General features: G+C 42.6%; 1 protein-coding gene across 1 annotated transcript in view; it reads right to left on the bottom strand.

Moving 5' to 3' along the window:
• Positions 1–21,469, bottom strand: part of PCDH15 (protocadherin-related 15) — a gene marked incomplete at its 5' end in the record, with an annotated part of 305,454 nt that overhangs the window by 223,144 nt on the left and 60,841 nt on the right. The window contains one exon of the mRNA XM_014966628.1: positions 15,806–15,899. Within this exon, the coding sequence (XP_014822114.1) occupies positions 15,806–15,899 (94 nt within the window). The remainder of the gene's footprint in view (positions 1–15,805; positions 15,900–21,469) is intronic.

Raw genomic sequence — 21,469 nt, 5'->3', positions numbered from 1 at the left:
CACTGGCAGCCCAGAAAACCAACCCCATCCTGGGCTGCATCAAGAGAAGTGTAGCCAGCAGGTCACAGGAGGGGATTCTGCCCCTCTGCTCTGGTGAGACCCCACCGGGAGCTCTGTGTCCAGCTCTGGAGACCTCAGCACAGGGAGGACATGGACCTGTTGGAGTGGGTCCAGAGGAGGCCATAAGGATGATGAGAGGGATGGAGCACCTCTGATATAAAGACAGGCTGAGAGTGTTGGGGTTGTTCAGCCTGGAGAAGAGAAGGCTCCGGGGAGACCTTAGAGCGGCCTTCCAGTACCTGAAGGGGCTACAGGAGAGATGGGGAGGGACTCTTGATCAGGGAGTGGAGCCATAGGATGAGGGGTAACGGTTTTAAATTGGAAGAGGGGAGATTTAGATTAGATAACTAGGAAGAAATTCTTTGCTGTGAGGGTGGTGAGAGCCTGGCCCAGGTTGCCCAGAGAAGCTGTGGCTGCCCCATCCCTGGAGGGGTTCAAGGCCAGGCTGGATGGGGCTTGGAGCAACCTGGTCTGGTGGGAGGTGTCCCTGCCCAGGGCAGGGGGTTGGAATGAGATGATCTTTAAGGTGCCTTCCAACCCAAACCATTCTATGATTCCATGAAATTTACATGACATTACAGTCACAGCAACTACACGGTGCAGGTGCAACCTCTGAAAAAGCCCTTTGCTTTAGGCACAAGAATAATCAACTTGTTAGTAAGGGGCTCCTCACAGGTCCCATAGCAAAGCCCGTATCCATCCTCCCTGAAAAAGGAATTTCACTGAATTTCCCTGAATGTTTAGAGTTGGAAGGGACCATAGAGATCATCTAGTCCAACTCCCCTGCTAAAGCAGGATTGCCTAGAGAAGTCTGAATGTATCCTGCTTCTTTGTGTGTCTTTTCTGAAACCCCTTCAGGTGCAGTACCCCCACCTAACAAACCTCATGCAGATTTACACATTGCCGGGTCCTTGCAGTAACCACCCATGATAAATGCAGAATAGGATCTAATTTTTATTAAGGGGCAAGCGCCTGGTATCTGCCACATCATACAGCTTGTGTATGGAGGCAAACGCAGAAAGGAGGGCTGTTCCACAGTAAGCACCATACAACAGCTGCTTTAAAAATAACAGAATACAGAGCATCTTGAAACGAACAAACAAAAAGAGGCTTTCAGGCTGGCTTCTTGTATTTGCTTGTTCTCAGTTATTTACTAATTGTTTCTGAAAGTGCCATTCTCACATTAAACTTATATAAGGAAAATCTACTGTACAATTTATGCATCATTGTCAACACGGAACACACTCCGGGATGTTTGCTGTGATGATGTGCAACACACACTGCACGTACAGCAATCTTCCGGAGCTAACTTGATTCTACAGAATACAGGGTAATAAAACCTCCTAGATTTAATAAACTGGGAGAAATACGGCACAAAAAACATTGGATTAAGACAGCGAGCGTGTCTCATTTTGCAAAAGATTTCCATTCAGGAGAACCTTAACAGGATGTGCCTGATAATCTGCAGCGTGTTTACTCCTGGTGCCGCTGAGTCAACCCAGAGCAGCTCTCAGAACAGCTGCCAAACCCAGCTTTGCATCTGGCAACTTCAGAATCAAGTGCTGGAAGGAAAATTACTGTTGTGAATTACTCACGGATCTAACTTTGGTACGTCAGTGCATGCCAATGGGGAGGGGCTCATATACTTATATTAAATAAACACAGCAACACACTATGAGGAACTCTTACGAGCACTTCTCCTAACAACTGTGTTTTTCTAAACCCAAGCACCTCTCTGCTCTGGAAGCATGCTATTAACAACATCACCCTGCAGTAATACTTTTATGTCTTGAACAAAAAAGGGAACTTTTCTTTCCTCAAGCCTTCTTGAAACCCAATCATTATAATATTATTAGAAATACAGAGCTTGCTGAACTATTGGAATGAGTCTAGAAGGGGTCATTTCAAGAAGTACCAAAGGAGACTCAGGTTTCACCTAAGAGGAGACAGTGGAGGCAGCAGGGAAGGCTGAGCTCTGCTTAATACAACCTGTTTTTTAAAAAGGATCTTAAAAGTCATCTTAACATCTTTATCAGTGATGTAGAGGAGGTAACGAAGCACGCTCTCCTCCAGTTTTCAGGCGACACCAAACGGGGGGTCACAGTCAATATGCTGGAGGGCAGGGTTGCCATCCAGAAGGGGGTCACAGTCAATATGCTGGAGGGCAGGGCTGCCATCCAGAAGGACCTGGCCTGTGTCAGGAACAGCGTGGGGAGTAGGGCCCGAGAGGTGATTGTCCCCCTGTACTCAGCACTGGTGAGGCCCCACCTCGAGTACTGTGTCCAGTTTTGGGCCCCCTACCATAAAAAAGACATTGAGGTGCTGGAGCGGGTCCAGAGAAGGGCGACAAAAATGATGAGGGGTCTGGAGAATAACTCTGATGAGGAGAGGCTGAGGGAGCTGGGGGTGTTCAGCCTGAAGAAGAGGAGGCTGAGGGGAGACCATATTGCTCTCTACAACTCCCTGAAAGGAGGGTATAGAGAGATGGGGGTCGGTCTCTTCTCTCAAGTCCCAGGCGACAGGACAAGAGGAAATGGCCTCAAGTTGCACCAGGGGAGGTTCAGGCTGGATATTAGGAAAAATTTTTTCACTGAAAGGGTTCTCAGGCATTGGAATGGGCTGCCCAGGGAGGGGGTTGAGGCACCATCCCTGGAGGTGTTCAAAAGACGGGTTGATGTGGTGCTGGGAGGTCTGGTTTAGTGATGATGCTCCTTGTTTGTTGTGTGGGTGTCTATTTTTGTCAGTTAGGTTGACAGTTGGACAAGATGATCTTTAAGGTCCCTTCCAACCTAGAAGATTCTGTGATTCTGTGACCTCTGCCAGCTGAGACATGGGATAACTGGAACCCCGTGAAATTCAGCTGAGACAAATGCCCAGTCCTGCCCCCAGGAGGAACAAGTCCCTGGCAGGGGCCCTGGCCAGGAGCAGCTCTGTGGGACAGGCCTGTGGGAGCTAGCAAACCTGGAGTGGAGCTGGAGCAACCTTGGCAGAGACACAGACCAGCAGCTCATGGGCTGTATGGACAGGGGACCAGACTGGAGACCCAAGTACCAAGAAGGAAGGAATTCACAGGGAAGGAACTGTCCCTTCTGCTCAGCCTTCAGAAGACCACACCTAGATATTTAGTGTAAAGTAGGGATAGTGATAGTAGGAAGTGTGGCCAGCAGGTCGCAGGAGGTGATTCTACCCCTCTACTCTGCGCTTGTGAGACCCCACCTGGAGCTCTGTGTCCTCAGCACAGGATGGACAAGGACCTGTTGGAACGGGCCCAACGGAGGGCCACAAAGATGATTAGAGGGCTGGAGCACCTCTGCTGTGAGGACAGGCTGAGAGAGCTGGGGTTGTTCAGCCTGGAGAAGAGAAGGCTCCGGGGAGACCTCATAGCAGCCTTCCAATCTCTGAAGAGAGCCAACAGGAGAGCTGGGGAGGGACTCTTTTGTCAAGAAGTGACAGGAGAAGGGGTAACGGTTTTAAATCGGTAGAGGGGAGATTTAGATGAGATCTCAGGAAGAAATTCTTTGCTGTGAGGGTGGTGAGGCACTGGCCCAGGTTGCCCAGAGAAGCTGTGGCTGCCCCATCCCTGGAGGGGTTCAAGGCCAGGCTGGATGGGGCTTGGAGCAACCTGGTCTGGTGGGGGGTGTCCCTGCCCAGGGCAGGGGGGTTGGAATGAGATGATCTTGAAGGTCCCTTACAACTCTGACCATTCTATGATTCTGTGGTAGTCTTAGGAAAGAAAATGGGTGTTAATTGAAACAAGAGAATTTGACTGAACAAAAGCAATAGCTTCTCCTCATGAGGACAAAAACGAGAGTATTTCACCATCACAAAGCAAAACTGTTTCCTATTCACTGTGCTCCAGCTTGTCTTCCCACTCTAGAGAGGTACTGGGAACCTGCTCTCAGCACTCCCTGGATGAGGAATCAAGTTTTTGATGCCTTTTTGTCATTAGACAGGGGTTACCCGAAAAAAAGCAATACATCAACTATCAGCATATGAAGGGTGAAAGCTTTCTTGAGTCATTCTGCAGGTTATGCTGTAGGGAATTGTCAATGGTGCTGAGGGATCCCAGGTCAGGCTAACCCCCAGACTAACAAGAATTGGAAAAATTGAACAGTTTTGCCTTGGCTCAGTTTTGCAAGAAAAAAAAGACAGTTTGGGGGGATTATATAAGAAGAGAGAGAGGGAGGAGAAGAATAGACATTTGGAATTGTTTCTCAACTCTGCTAGTATCTAAAAATTTTAGTATTTTTCAAATTGATAGCAATATTTTTATTCATCCTACGCATCCTACCTTACCTGCCAGCCAACACAGCCACACATGATAGTGCTCTACTTGTTCTAGAGTCTCAAGTCATACTTAAACTTTCACTTATGAATTAAAAAATGATTATTTATGCAAAGGAGTACTTTATTGAGATGCCAAACAGGAAAACTGTTTTATAAAATTAAGTTTTCTGTTCTTCCTAAGCTTCCAAGGGTACTAAAGTAAGATCCTGTAATAAGACCAACATTTCAAATACATCCTCATTTTTGTATTAGCCCCAATTTAGCAAACTATCAGAAGTGGATGCATTCAGGAGCAGGATCTCCAAAAGGAGCACTCGTAACAAGGTCTGCATTAGCAGCAATGCCCTGGTCTTCTCTTTCCTTTAAATCAGTAATAACAAACTCAGAAACTGAGAAAGAATATCCCACCGATAGAGCAATGCCAGCCTTTTATACAAAGTGGTAGTCGGTTGGCCACCCTCCTCTCTTCAAGATGCATAGAGCAGTAGTTCTGCCATTAACATCAGAAACTGCTATAATCAAAGATGATTGAATAAAATCTCCATTTTTATATCCCCATTAGATGGCTCCAAAGATTTGCTTAAGCTCTCTCCAAGCCACAGCTTAAGACCGACGTGCTGTTCGGAAATAGCCTTTATTAGACAACTAGAATAAATCACAGTGGCTTATTCACAACTGCAGTACAGAGCAGTATCGGTAACATCATGATCATCCATCCTGTGGATAATGCAATAAGTCACCAGCGACACTAAAATCACATTGGCTAAAAAATCATTGCTCAGAAGTTATATACAGGGCTACCCATAACCTCTTTTCAGTCTGTCCCTGGAACAGAAAAGAAGAAAGCAAGTGGACTAATGGGTCCTGCCCTTCCTTACAGCAGCCAAATAACTATTTGGCACACTACTCAGCCAGCAAGAAGAACCACATAGCAAATGCATGCTTCGAGGATAAAAAGTACACTGTGGACAGGATAAAACACACCGAGAAAGGGTTGCTATATTGGAGATGAAGCTGAGTTTCTTGCACCATTAGAGAAACCTATCATTTCTTGTTCCCATCTTCAGCTGCTGGTGAAGCAGTGGCTGCCTGACATCACTCCCACCGTCCCGTAAACTGCACTGCATTTGCTGTGTCACTAGCTTTTAACTTAGTCACAACTCATCACAGCAAAATGTTAAAGTCAGTACTGAAGAGCATGAGAATCTGCAATTCTTGCCTTTGACTATCAAAGCAGCAAAAGTTATATTTAATGACAAGTTCTGATTGGGTGCCCATTCATTTCCACAAAGTCAGCTTTCTTGTCTTGTCAGCGTGTGTGTGTGTGGAGAAAGCTGTATTCCACAAAGTCAGCTTTCTTGTCTTGTCAGTGTGTGTGTGTGGAGAGAGCTGTTTCACATCTCACAGCCTCAAGGTTAAAAAAAATAATATTTAATTTCTCTGCATTCATGGGTTCTGATACTTGAAGTGCTGTAACACGTATCTGAAACCCATGTCACAGCTCCCAATGACATTGCTGTTCTCGTTGTTTGGCCCTAGTCTTGTACCATTGCAAGGTCACCTACGTATGGCAGAATAAATTGAAGAGGCAATGCTACCAGCAGCACAAAGCAGATTTTCCCTTAGAAAGCTTGGGGAAAATAAAGAAAGAGATGATGTTTGAAGAAAATCAGCTGCAGATAATAATCTCTTAATTCTCCCACTTGATTGTATACACGCCATTCTGTTCATTGCATACTTGAGAATGAAAGTAAATAGTATCACAAATTTCTTAAGGAATTATGAAAAGTTGGAGTGTTTTGTAAAGAATCCTAAAAGACACAGTAAAACAGCGCTCTCTCATGCAACAGAGCTGCTGTTTTGCTGAAGCTCTTGCCATATGTTTAATTACCACTAAAAGTCTTTAAACAAACTTGAGTGGTTCCCCAAAGTAATGAGAGAGAGACCTAATTCACAACTGGTTTTGTTTATCAACTGAATGGATACTACTCATGCAAACGCCAAGATAATACAGTGAGGGTATCTAAAAAACTGCCTTGGCTGTTTTAAAACTAGGAATTTCTACAAAAGATTTGTCAAATATGGTTTGGAAACCAGTGTTGAAGCTATTACTGGAAATTCACGCAGGGAGAAGAGTAGTACAGCCTCATATCAGACATTTCCTATTTTACTGAAGCTAACTGTGTTTACTTCTCTTTTATAATAAACGTAAGTCAAACAAAAGATCAACAGCTACAATTTATAGCTTTCTTAGGGCCACTAAAATAGCTCTTACATACATAATTCTTCCCTAAGCAATAAATGTAACATTTATGTCACCTCCACAAATATCTTTTGGCCGAAGTACGCCAGGGCCTGACAAAGGTTAGGGATGATAAATTTGAAGGAAATCTCACTTGTGACTTATTTTATTTGTACCCTGCCATTTAAATTGAAGTTGGGAATTGATGAGAGCATTCTATGCCTTGGAGAGGAAGCATTCTTAGCTCTAATGTCAAGCGAGTTTATTAATTTAGACAAACTCCAAGACAAACACTATTATCTCTAGATATAACGAGTTTGGAAATAATAAGATCTGAGGCAAAGCCCAAGGCCTTATTGGATCAAAAAAGAAACTGTAAATAATGCTTCTGATCTACATTTCAGGACTTATCTATAGTCAATTCGAGAAAACTCCACTTAAATTATGATATCCAAAATAATAGTTATTCTTTACCAAACAGGGGAAACAGCTGTTCAGATCTTAAAATACCGGGAGAGATAAGGACTGGAATAAAATATACATGAACTATGTAACAGGTAAATTGCCACGCTGTCCAAGTTCAGTGCTCCAGGAGAGTGACAGCCTGAAGAGAGACGTTGCTAATGGGAATTTAATACTAATTGGTAACGGAGGATGGCAACCAAGTGCCAAAGTCAGAAAAAATGATGGGTAAATATGCACAATTGGTTTTGGCCTCGGTCAAACTTTTTTGAATGCACAGAAGTTGCGTAACCACAATAAACAATGTCCACGGGGCCATGGGGAAGGGGGACCATGTTAGTCTTTTTTGGTCTCTTCCCATTAGCAAGGCTGCAGGACCCAGGTATTTTCAGACCTTGTTTCCTTCCAGTGTAGGGCATGAGAACTTTAAAAGTGGCATCTATCGATCCTCTACACCTCTCCAAGTTATAAAGAAGAAATACCTGGACTACAAAGAAATTTAGGAGAGAGAAGAGATTGAGGCTGAAGGGAAAGACAAGGCTGGAGCTTGTCAATAATTACACTAATGGAAAAAGATCAAAAAGAGCCCTGGGAGGAGATGAAGAGAAAAGCTGTCAAAAGCACGAAAACAAATCCCCCAAGGAAACCCTCCAAAGCTAACACCTCACACATCCAAAAAGAAAATAGAAAAAAAGATGAGAACTTCAGTGGGAAAGGAAGAGAAAATCATGTACATTGAAGAAATGTCCTTGACAAAGGCATGAGACTGATGGGATCTCTCCCCACTCTTACGCCGGTCACTGGCCATGCCAAGGCCAGGGCTACAACCCTGACTGTCTATTTGCGGAAGAGAAAGAGTATGGATCTACTGTCCAAGCAGCTGCAAAGCATCTCAGTATCAGAGGAATGAAACATTGCTGGTTCTACGGGATGAACCAGCAGTAGCTGGTAGCTCATATCCTGAGCTCAGGCCAAACGACCCCCATCCAGAGCCCACTGTGAGTACACACCACCCAGCGCGGCTGGAGGCTGACCTGCAAAGGGGGCTACGTTTGTCACCCAGCCTGGAAGAGACAAAGCTGGGGAAAAACGGGTCTGCATCTAAACTAACAGCTCAGGAGTCAGCGTCTTACTCCCAAATGGATAAAGCTGTGGCAACTACCAATGTCTTTATATCATAAAGCAAACCTGAGAATTTCAAAACAGGCAAGGAACGTGGGCTGGCAGAACAGAATCACAGAATCACAGAATCTTCTAGGCTGGAAGGGACCTTAAAGATCATCTTGTCCAACCGTCAACCTAACTGACAAAAATAGTCACCCACACAACAAACAAGGAGCATCATCACTAACCCATACCTCCCAGCACTACATCAACCCGTCTTTTGAACCCCTCCAGGGATGGGGCCTCAACCCCCTCCCTGGGCAGCCCATGCCAGTGTCTGAGAACCCTTTCAGTGAAAAAATTTTTCCTAATATCCAGCCTGAGCCTCCCCTGGCGCAACTTGAGGCCATTTCCTCTCGTCCTGTCACCTGTTCCTTGGGAGAAGAGACCGACCCCCACCTCTCTACACCCTCCTTTCAGGGAGCTGGAGAGAGCAATAAGGTCTCCCCTCAGCCTCCTCTTCTCCAGGCTGAATAACCCCAGTTCCCTCAGCCTCTCCTCATAAGACTTGTTCTCCAGACCCCTCACCATCTTTGTCGCCCTTCTCTGGACCCGCTCCAGCCCCTCAATGTCTTCCTTCAGCTGCAGCTCTCCTAGCACTCTTGCATGGGTTAGCTGTTCACTGAGAACTGGAGACTTGGCTGCTGTTATAAAAGGAACAGAGGTTCCTGCTGATGGGATCTGTCTGAAAGGCAGGCTCAGCGACAGAGGGGTTCAAGGCAAGGAGCTCCCTGAGGTGTATCTGCTCTTGAGCTCTCTGCACATATAGTGCTCCATGAAGAACAGTCTGCTCAACTTAAGCCTAACTAGAATTCATGCCCGTGGTGTTTACTGTCGTGACTGCAGTATTACTGAATATACTCAATAACATAACGCACACACCATGTTACACTATACATTATGTTATTGTGAACTCTGCTGGAAGATCTATTTTAACATAGTTCTACTTAAGCTGATTTATTTTGGGATACAAAATGCTTCAATAAGCCTTGGTGCAGAACTGTTTCTCACCTTAAAGTAATTAAAGTCACCTTTCAAAAGGGAATTACAATCATCTGCTCAAAATCTTTGAATGAAAACCGTGATCAATCCATTTCTTTATGAGGATTACTAAAATCAACCCTTTCCTGTTAAGCCTTTGAAATCAAAGCCTTTATGGGGAATGTTATCCATGCAAGGCAAGCAGACAAGCTGCACAAACACTGGAAGTTCAGGAGTCTTCTAAAGCTCCCCCTAATGAAAGAGCTGATGTCCAGAGAAAAGCCTTCTCTCACAGAAGAGGAAATCTGGCTGGACAAATTCTCCTCCTGTAAACTGAGATCTACGGACAGGGTGAATTTTTTAAGGTTTTCTCCTATAAAGTACAGAATTTGTCAGGAAAATAGTAATAGGCAGTGTTTCTCTTTACCATTACCTTCTAGAAACCCCATACTCTACGTGCAGCAGCCTGGAACATGGTTTTCAGAGTTTCTGAATTCTAAGCCCCATTTGATTTAAGGTCCCAATTCTAATTCATAAATCATATGAACATTTTAGCCACAATTAAAGGTTAAACATTGCGGTGTCTCACTTTTACGCATCAGATATCAGAGCGGGATTTGGAACCCAGTGCTGGGCACCCAGAACCACATCGAGAAAGCACAAAGTAGTATTTAAAATGTCTTTAAAAATGCCGAATCAGTCCCTGCATTCGGCACGCAGCTGCTCTGGGCCACCTCACACCACTGAGAAAACAGTTCTCTCTCAGATGCCTTTCTAAGGGTCATGTGATGGTGCCTCTGTCTCCTCAGGAATCATGACCCCAAACCAGTTTTGGGGTCTTCAATGCTAAAACTATTCCGATTTTTTCATTAAGTGTTCATTGCCAAAGAAATGGGCACAATTTGAGATGAACAGGCAAGGTCTTGGATCGCTGGCTTTCAGAGAAACCCTCCTAGAGCCGCCTCAACTCTGACCTTTCCTATCCAGCACATCTCAGGTTGAACAGCACAACCTCAGAAGAGCAGATGGACAACAGCCATGTCTGGACTCCCAGGGTAGTCAAGTGGCCTGGTGGTTCAGACACACTCTGTGAGAACAGGTTAAGAACTCCTGGAGTCTTTTAAGACACATAAGAGAATATGAACTGCCATCAGTATTTTCTAGGTACCACAAAGTGAGCATGACAAGGGACATCAATGTTGCTTCTCTCCTTCAGCCAGTACCACAAAGTGAGCATGACAAGGGACATCCATGTTGTTTCTCTGCTTCAGCCACGTTAAAAAGGGAGGCTGCAGCTGCCTGGAGGTTGAGAACACCCCCTGGATGACTGGCAATTTTTAAGAATACCTAATTACTAACTCCCAAATGGCTTTGTAAACTAGGCACTGAGCTGGTTGCTTTTGCCAAGACTTGGGCAGGAACCCATTTCTGAAGTGCCGGGTGAATATGTTCCGGACTAGGCATTTGTATTTGGGGGTCTGAATTCTGTTTAAATCACACAATACACACAAAGACAATGCAATGGAGATTCCTGTTTTATCTATATAAACGAAGTGACAAATGCACTCACACAAGCCAAAAATAAATAGCACAGAAGGCTTTTTCTTTCTTCTACCAAAAGTCATGCATATTTATTTCTAACTTCTCCCTCTGAAATGCAAAGACATGAATTCTGGCCTTGAAATCCCATCCAAACACACAACAATTTCTGCAAATAATTTGAGCTTGATAGATTTTTCCATTCGCGTCATTCTTCTGCCTATCTACAACTAAGTCTCATTACCAGGGAAATAAAAATATTTTCCTGACTACTCAATTAATGTATACTTAATTGTTTGTTGTGCTGTATTGTTAACAGTGATTGGTGGTAGGTCATGCTATTCCAAGGCCAGAGAAAAAACACAAGCCTGTTAATGCTCCGGGTTATAAATCAGAACAACAATAACTTGGGAAGCACAGACAAGCATTTTAAACAATCAAGAGCATTATAAGGCATGCAAAAGTGATGAAATGGTGTCAGCCAGGCCACACTGCTAAATGGAAAGCCACACAGCTTGGTGGAGGCACAAGTAGGTCTGTATTAATTTTGATGGAATAAGCAGTCCCCAAAAGTCAAAAGGTGTCAGCATGGCTGTCACCACACAACATTAGGCAGTTAAAGAAGCCTTGGGGCTTAGAATACAGAAACCTCAACTATTTAGTGCCGCAGTAACATTGTTAAGAGTCTCTTTGCCCCTTTATTAATGACACAGAAAAATGACCAGGAAAATAAATACCATTAAAACACCAAAAATTTAAGGTGTGTGGGCCCCCAGTCTTTTCAAATACAAAAATGTGTTCAATAGACTTCACAGATGATGATAGGGAACAGTTAGTTTTCTCTAGGGAACATCGAGGGGAAAAAAGGAGGACTGATGCCATACTGGATATTGTGTACCAGGCCAATACCCCATGGGGCTTACAGCAGAGTGTGGGAAGAGTTTCAGGCTCTACAAGACCAGAATCCAGTAACTTGTGGGTTTGGAAAGGTAATGATTTGTAACACCTTGATGATGGGAAAGGCACCTGGAGGAAACATTGCTCCCTGAGAGACTGGAGCTGGGGCTGCTGTACCCCAAGCAGAAAGTGTGATCCCTTTTGAAAGTGTCCTGCTTCCCAATGTGCTGACCTCTAAACTCCTGGAGATACCAGAAGTGGAAAGCAAGATCCATTTTAGCACGTCACCCTGGGTTAAAGAAGACCCTGTCAGGCCTGGAGACAGCAACCAGTGGGTGAACTGGCCCAGTGTTAAAGGTAGGAAAGATGCTGCACCTTTCTGGCCCTTTCCTTCTGTTGTCTTCAGGTGAGCCAACCCCAGAGACTGCTGTCTCAATACTGAAACAGGGACTTCACCCACCTAATGCATCTGTCTTACCTCTAGGGAGAAAAAAATTATTAGTTTTAAGAGAAAAATGCTGAACAGACAGGGGAGTCATCACCTTGAGACACACAACTTGGTATAAATTTCTTTCTGAAAGCTTCAATAGCTCCAAAGCACAGCAACATTTCCCATCTGAAGCATTCCATCTAAAAGGCAGTATTTTTTACTCTATTACTGCTACTTAATTGAGCAGAAGTTATGCCTCTTTGAAACCTATATTATAATGGCTAAAAATCCTTGTTCACAATAGAATTTAGCTGAAAAATATTATTTATATTGAAATGTCTTGAGTAATTTCTGAAGCAAATTCACTGGCTGAAATTACAAAGACTAAACAATAAAAATGTTCTATTTTTTTCCACTATGTGAGAGTACTAACACCGCTTTTAATGCATCTTTATACTTGAAGACTATGAATTAAATAACCTGCTCCACAGTTAAATTGTCACTGCAACCATAGCTGCTCGTGCTTCAGTAACCAGCTCAAACGAATCTCCTCTTGAGATCCCATGCCACCTGAATTATCCTATGATCCTATGACTGTTGTTCATAAAACCTAACTACTAAAATGAGCACATGCCATAGTTTTATGTTGTAACTGAAGAGGAAAGTTCTAGTTTTTTTTTTAAAAAAAATCAACAACCACCCCCCCTCCCTCCCAATTTTCCCTTTACATTCCTTTCAAATTCTAAAGAAACAAGCAAATACAGAAAAGCCTGTACAGAATACCAAAGCTTACTTTACGTATATTTGCCTCTAAATAGCTAGTTTCAAACAGCCCACTGTTCCATGGAAAGAAATCTGTTCTTATGTTAGCAGCTAAAATATGTTAATGTCAGTTAAATTAAGTTGCACATGCCTGTGGAATTAGCTTTGTGATTTTAGAGTAACTGAAACAAGTTCTTCAATTGGATAATGGGTTTTCTGTAGTCACTAATAGAATTGTTCAAAAATACAATGCTTGACTGACACATGAATTATTTGGGGAGCAGTAGTTTTTCAATTGTAGGATTTTTTTTTTTATCTTCCCTAAAGAGACATCATTTCTTTCTGATAGAAACTAGTTAAAAAGATCCTCCATGACTTGTTGAAACAAGCACCCGTGTCCTTAAAACAGTTTGCCATCTTAACAGCTAGAAACTTTAAATGAGTCCCTGATCCAAAAAGAGCCTGTCAAAAAGCAGAACGTGAAGTCCAAAAGAGCTGCAAAACAAAGCAATTCTGTAAAGACACAAGGAAGCCAGGCAAATTAGTCAAAACCATTGTTTTCTAGCTTGCAAAAGGCATAGAGATTCAATGGCCTGCCTTGCTTCATCTATTTGTTAGTAAAATAAAAGCCAAGAAACTTATACAGCCTCAACTGCAATACTGGCAAGCCCAGCTGACTCCTGAAGTTACTACCTTGAAATCAGAGAAATCACCTAGGTTGGAAGGGACCTTTCAGATCATCTAGTCCATCCAGATCATCTAGTCCTAACCCTTGTGTTTCACATACTGTCACGAGACGTTTACTGTGTAAAAGCAGTCAAGTCAGCCATGCTGCTGGACAATTTTGGGAAGCAGAAAGCATCGTAACAGAAGAAAACAGCTTCAGCTAGGTTAAGAGACAGTCATGAGGACCCCAAACGAAGAAGCGGTAAAGAGAACACACACAAGCTAGGCTCCAGCCAGTTTTTAACCCAGCGCAGAGTCCTCCCATCCAAGCCATGGGCAGCCACTTTCTCCAGGAGGATCCTGGGGGAGACTCTATCAAAGGCCTTGCTAAAGTCCAGGTAAACAACATCTACAGCCTTTCTCTCACCCACCAAGTGGTCACTTTGTCATCGAAGGAGATGAGGTTTGTCCAGCAGGACCTGCCCCTCCTGAACCCGTGCTGGCTGGGCCTGGTCACCTGGGTAACCTTCCTGTGCCTCATAATGGCCCTCAGGATGGTCTGTTCCATGGCCTTCCCAGGCACCGAGGTCAGACTGACAGGCCTGGAGTTCCCCGGATCATCCTGCCGGCCCTTCTTGTGGATGGGCGTCACATTTGCTAGACACCAGTTGGCTGGGACCTCCCCAGTTTGCCAGGACTGCTGGGAAATGATGGAGAGTGGCTCAGTGGGCACTTCCACAAATAGACCTGGTGCCTCTCCCTGTTGGTTTCCTCATTCATCACTGCTAGTGAAGGGATAGAGGAGAACACAACTTGTGTTCCTGATCCCTTAAGTAGCCGTCCCAAGGCTCTAAAATCTCTTTTAATTGATTCCAGGCTCCTTCTCCCTACTTCTTCGCTACCCACCTGAAGTACTAAAAGGGGGTAATAATCAGACGGTTACAGCAAACTCCATAGTTTGCTCCATAGCAAACTGCCAAAAATGTCTCTGTTTCAATCTCAAAGCTGAACACCACTTGCTAGAACAGCTCAGATAATGTGAATACACTATTCTAGATCTGCCCTTATACACCGTCATTTTAAGATCAGATCCATGGAGACTTCTCTGGGGAGTTAGACTAGATGATCTCTATGGTCCCTTCCAACTCTAAAAATTCAGTGAAATTCAGGGAAATTTATGCTATTATTCCATGGCTCAAGTCCACTGCTGAACTCCCACGTACCTCTCACAATCCAACTGTGGTAAATTCCTCATGTTGGGACTGTTGCAAACTTTCAGAAAAACTAATGCCATTGCTTATGCTTGATAAATAAATATGTATTCTTAAATAGCTCTTATTTTTGATGTGGAAATTGAAAATCACAATTTTGTTATACTAGCCACAATTGTGTTTGTTGGTTGATTGTGGGGTCAGTGCACGCCTGGTCAATGCAAACATAGAAGACTTAGAAATACCTCCCCATAAAAATGTTTTATTTTCTTCAGAGAAGAGGCATGGGAACTTTTCCAGATTTTTTGGGAGAACTTAAAAAAAAACATTAAGCTGGACAGTGCTTTCTTCTGTCAATTCTGAAAAAAGTGCAATACATTTGACTAGATGAAGTACAAATGTATAATACAGCTGCCCATATAGCTGGTCTTTAGGAGGAGGTAAGAAGGAAGATTGGTGATTTGGATGGAGAAGAAATAGTAAGAAGATGCACATATCTCAATAACACAAAACCTTGACTGCATTGGTTTTTGTTGAATAAAAAAAAAGGTGGAGAAGAAATAGTAAGAAGATGCACATATCTCAATAACACAAAACCTTGACTGCATCGGTTCCTGTTGAAGAATAACAAAAAGGCAGAAGGAGCAGCAAAGTCACTTTGTTTCAAGATCGGAGGACATTACCCCAATAATACACAGGCTTCACCTACACAAACCCTCCAGAGATAAAGAAAAATTATTGCAGATAACAGATATATTTCAAGATCGGAGGACATTACCCCAATAATACACAGGCTTCACCTACACAAACCCTCCAGAGATAATCGGAGGACATTACCCAAATAATACACAGGCTTCACCTACACAAACCTTCCGGAGAAAAATTATTGCAGATAACAGATATATTTGGTCAAGACCCATATAAAAAAATACAACATTTTGTCTATTTCAAGTGCCAAACTACGTATCGTAACGGCCCACTTTCTTAAACTTTCACAGGAAGTTGGTCAAGACCCATATAAAAAAATACAACAATTTGTCTATTTCAAGTGCCAAACTACTTATCGTAACAGCCCATTTTCTTAAACTTTCACAGGAAACTCACCCCATCTGGTCTGCCATCCGAGGCTGTGACAATCAGAATATAGCGATCAGTGCTTTCTCTGTCCAAGGGCTTTCCTAAGGCTAGCAGTCCAGAACTGTAACAAAACAAAAACAGAATGTTATCACAACAGTTTTAAAATATCTACAAGCACTTTTCTTCCGCTGTTTTGCATTACAAAAATGTTTGCCTTTAAGCAAGTTAATAAGCTTTTAGGCTTCATTACAACGGAAAGCATGTTTTGTGTAGGTAAAGGCTAATAAAAACGATGAGCCAATTTCTCACGCTTTCCACTTCAATACACATATAATTTAGGAATAAAATAACAACTTGGTGATCTATAGGATTATACTAAAAACTAGACCTACACTGAACACAGGACCCTCATTTGTTAGAAAGGTACAATGCCATAATTAAAAGAGAATCACAAGCAGCCTATTAATCAGCAATAGCCCTGACAAGATAGCAGCAGTAAAGTCCAGGAACACAATACACATGGTCTTCAGCAGGAATCTCCTCAGAGTTTCATAGGGAAAGGCTACTATCTTGCATGTTGTGTAACTTCAGTAAAAATGCTGCAATGAGCTAAAATCCTTTCAAGTAAAAATGCTGCAATGAGCTAAAATCCTTCCAGTGTGAGCACAGATACGGATAATACAATATTAACATAAGCACAAATGTTATAGAGAATAAATCAGGATATTGTGATTATTCATCCTCATTTAAAACAAAACAAACCAAAAAGAACGAAGGGCTATTTGGAAGCCACATACACAACAATGAAAATAAACAGAATTAAAAGAAAAACTCCTTAAAAGTGTTGCCAAGTCCTGTAACTGCTGACAAATAAAAAAATCTGGATTTTGTCTCTGATAGTCTAATCTTCTCGTGCAGAAGCCTGGAGGTGTGGTGCAGCAACACAGAGACAAGATCCCACCACAGACTCATGAATTCTATAGTAGGAGGCATCAGAAAAATACTGCTGAGCTGACAACCCCATCAACTTAATTGAACTGGCCCAAGAGGTACTTCTGTGACCAGCGCTAAAGCTCTACACTTTATCTACAGGATTTTGTTGCCTACTGCAATGCGGTCAGACATGTAACAAATTGAGATCTCTGTTAAATGCCCCTCGATCCTTAGGCTATTTAACAAATATGCACCAATAAACACAGATCCAGGATGACATTTATAGAACCTTAGAACTGTCCAAGTTGGAAGGGACCTCCAACATCATCTAGTCCAATCATCAACCTGATAAAAACCGTCACTAAACCATGTCTCTAAGCACGAGGTCAACCCATCTTTTAAATACCTCCAGGGATGGGGCCTCAACCACTTCCCTGGGCAGCCCATTCCAAGGCTTCAGAACCCTTTCTGTGTCAACATTTTTCCTACTCTCCAATCTGAACCTCCCCTGGGGCAACTTGAGGCCATGTCCTCTTGTCCCATGGCCTGGGACTTGGGAGAAGAGACCGACCACCCCTGGCTACACCCTCCTGCCCTCCAGCAGGTCGACACTCCCACCCAACGTGGTGTTGCCTGTGAACTGACTGAGGGTGCACTCGATCCCCTCAGCCAGATCATTGATAAAGATGTTAAAGAGAACGGGTCCCAGTCCCCAGCCCTGGGGACACCACTCGTGACCGGCCGCCAACTGGATTTGACTCCATTCCCCACCACTCTCTGGGCCCGGCCTCCAGCCAGTTTTTAACCCAGCGCAGAGTCCTCCCATCCAAGCCATGGGCAGCCACTTTCTCCAGGAGGATCCTGGGGGAGACTCTATCAAAGGCCTTGCTAAAGTCCAGGTAAACAACAGCCACAGCCTTTCCCTCACCCACCAAGCGGTCACTTTGTCATCGAAGGAGATCAGGTTTGTCCAGCAGGACCTGCCCCTCCTGAACCCGTGCTGGCTGGGCCTGGTCACCTGGGTAACCTTCCTGTGCCTCATAATGGCACTCAGGATGGTCTGTTCCATGGCCTTCCCAGGCACCGAGGTCAGACTGACAGGCCTGGAGTTCCCCAGATCATCCTGCCGGCCCCTCAATGTGTTTTTGCTAAGCAGCTTCTCCTATGAAACTACCCCAAATGTGTCACAGTCAGCTTGCAACCTTTTTAAAGAAGTGTAATGACACTTGATTTTGCAGTGCAAAGTCCACACCAGCTGGGATCTTGGTATGCTGTGACTAATGTATTATATATATACATTCTTTACCCCAAATGTGTCACAGTCAGCTTGCAACATTTTTGAAGAAGTGTAATGACACATGATTTTGCAGTGCAAAGTCCGCACCGGCTGGGATCTTGGTATGCTGTGACTTATGTATTAGATATATATATATTCTTAGGTATTCAAGAAATGTGTAGACATGGCTCTTCAGGGCATGCTCTAGTGCCCAAGATTATTGGTTTGTGGGTCAGTGTGATGTGGGGGTGTTTGGTTTTTTTTGTTTTTTTAAGGTTGGACTCTATGATCTCAGAGGTCCCTTCCAACCATGGTGATTCTGTGATTCTGTGACTTTCCATGTGCCATTCCATTTTTAATGGACATGTCAGACATAACCATTCATCATGTGCAACTATAAATTTTACTGGTTGAATCTATGTTTTACATTCATGACCTAGAACCCAAACAGTTAAAGAGGTTTCATTAAAACAAGCAAAAAAAGGCAAAAGCCAAATCGAACCAAAACGTCCCTCCAAACTATGAGGTCTCATTAGCTGAACACCCGCAGGCAAAAGCCAAATCGAACCAAAACGTCCCACTAAACTATGAGGTCTCATTAGCTGAACACCTGTCCCAGAGCAGGACTTCAGATGCTGAAGACTCAGCCTAGACCCCTGTTCCAGGGCAAATTATTGCCCTGAGAGCCCAATGGGAAAGTAGAACAGTAAAGAGTAACACCAGAGCAAGGGGAAGAAAGTTTGTGTATTTATTGTGTATATATTTATATAGCCATAGAAATAGTAATATAAATATATGTAGCTACATATAGCTGTAATGCCCCAGAGCAGGACTTCAGATGCTGAAGACTCAGCCTAGACCCCTGTTCCAGGGCAAATTATTGCCCTGAGAGCCCAATGGGAAAGTAGAACAGTAAAGAGTAACACCAGAGCAAGGGGAAGAAAGTTTGTGTATTTATTGTGTATATTTCCATATAGCCATAGAAATAGTAATATAAATATATGTAGCTACATATAGCTGTAATGATATATAGCTATATATAAGCATACAGCTATGTATCATTAAAATACATGTGTGTATATATACACATATCTAATAATACATATATAAATGTTAAAATTACATATACACATAAAATAAATTACATTATACATCATTTTATATTTACATATATACACATATATATGTAAACACACACATATATACACATATATATGCAATTTCACTTACTTGCATTAGTATCATAACTGGACTACTATTAATCGTTTGATTAGACTAGTAAGACTTTAATTAGACTAACAGTAATTTCCTAGCTTTGCCTACATACATGGCCTACAAGAAGGCAATGAGTGTAAAAGCAGTAGGATTTCCAGCAATCTATCCTGTAATTTGTAGGCGACAAATTAATAACACAATTTTGCTTCCAGTCTCATGTACTGTCTTCTGCTAAAGAATATTTAGCTGAGCTCAATTAATATTATTGTTACAGTGCTGAAGACCATTTAACTTTTAAACTAAACTTCTTATAATTAACAAACAGCAGATGCTGGAACAGTAGTGATGCTACTGATAAAGCATTACCTTCCTTTGAGGGCTGTAGGAAATCAGATGTATTATTAAATTCATTTTAATATTTATAATAATATAATATAATTAAATAAATTTAATTAAACAAACCATGCTCTGTATTTTAACAACTCTCTTATTTCCAAGCGTTTCTGCAAATCAATTAGCTACCATAATAGATCCTATACATTTTTCAGCATCATTTCAAGATACTGCAATGAAACATGAAGAGAAGAAATATTTTAGGAAAGGAACAGTGAATAAAACATAAAAACACTTACATGGTAAAATATTCATTCACCCCCCCAAAAATCAAAGAGGAGTTAAGAATAAAATATTGACAACAAATCCTGCATTACTAACACTGACCTTTAGCTGCACAGATCCATTTAAATTTCTCCAATACTTCGGCACTATCATAACTCCTTTTTTATTTCCTCCTTCCGAACACTTGAACAATTGCAATCTACCTCCCCCACTGCAATAGGTGAACATCATTCAAGGGACAGGCTAATTTATAAAAACTCCCATGTTTTACTCAAGGATTCAGAGGTACTTGCGTTCTTTTAAAGCCCTGGCTTTTAATCATCATTTTCCGTGGGGAACATGAGGAGGTACCGAATTACTACAGATCGTGCTCAGATTGTGCTGCCAAAGAAGAAAGAACAAAACCACCTCACAATCCTCAGATTGAGGATAAAAGAGATCTGGTAGGGAGATGTAAAACTGGATATTCAGTAGTCATGCCGCCAGTTAGGAATTACACAGGGATTAACTGACATGCTCCACGAGGCAGGAAAATAATCCAGATGAGAAAAAGGAAGAGAGAGAATCACATTAATGGTCTCTTCCTTGGCCTTAAAGTATCTAAAAGTGTATTTATGTAACACTGAGATAAATTTCTATGAAATTCCTGTAGCCTGAATATGCCACTCACATTAACTATATGCTTTGTTTAATATTAATCCTACTTTAATCTCCTATCAAGACATCTCAGTATCTAGAAAAAAAAAAACTTGCAAAAGGCTGAAGAAAACTTTTGCACAAACAATTTCCAAGAAAACAGAAGCAAGGGGAGCAGGGAGGAGGAAACACTTCAAAGAGCTCTCCTTTTTACCAAGAAGCGAGATCAAAAAGGCAAACAAATGCCTGAGTTCCTGCTGAAACCCTCCATGTGCCATGATGCTCAGACGCGACGTGGGGTGGGTGTGGGGCTGGGGTGGGGGTGTTTGGGGGGGTCAGGGTGCCCATGATGGGCCCCGAGGGCCAGGTGGGATGGAGGAGGTCTCCCAGCCACCTAAGTGATTTGATTCACCATATATGGGAGATTTACCACAGTGAGAAACCTAGAGCTTACTCAGAACATACAGACCTGTTTCAGTACAATCTCTCCTGCCCATCGAATTAAAACATCTTTTTTTTTGCAATTATACCCACACCATGAACAAATAAGCCCCAGGTTACTTTTTTCCCATCATCTACCATGAGAAGCCAGCTCACCACCACCCTCCCTTCTTCCTGCAAAGAAAAGACACTTTGGAGTGTAAATTATATCTGCTTGTGTAACATGAAGGAGGAATGGTGGGACAGGCACAAAACTACCCGGTGCTTATAACTTCATAACGTACTCTCTCCTCCTAACTCTATTTAAGTTAGTATTCAATTTAAGGAAAAGAGATTTTAAAAGAATGCTCAGAAGACTTTCCACTACAGACTAAAACGCTTGAAGGCAGGAAACTAAAGCAAAAATTGTCCCTGTCATTACTCAAGAGCTGACAAGTATAAGGTTTTTAATTAATCCCTGGTCACTCTTTTAAATAGAATGTTTCCACCTCAGTGAGTTTTACCTTCTAAAATGTTTAAAATAAATAAATAGTCCCCTGTGAAAAATTCCAGAGTGCAATATCATTCAAAGA

Source organism: Calidris pugnax, unplaced genomic scaffold (assembly GCF_001431845.1).
Source record: "Calidris pugnax isolate Ruff unplaced genomic scaffold, ASM143184v1 scaffold53, whole genome shotgun sequence".
NCBI lineage: Eukaryota > Metazoa > Chordata > Aves > Charadriiformes > Scolopacidae > Calidris > Calidris pugnax.
This window is presented reverse-complemented; position numbering and strand designations above follow the sequence as displayed.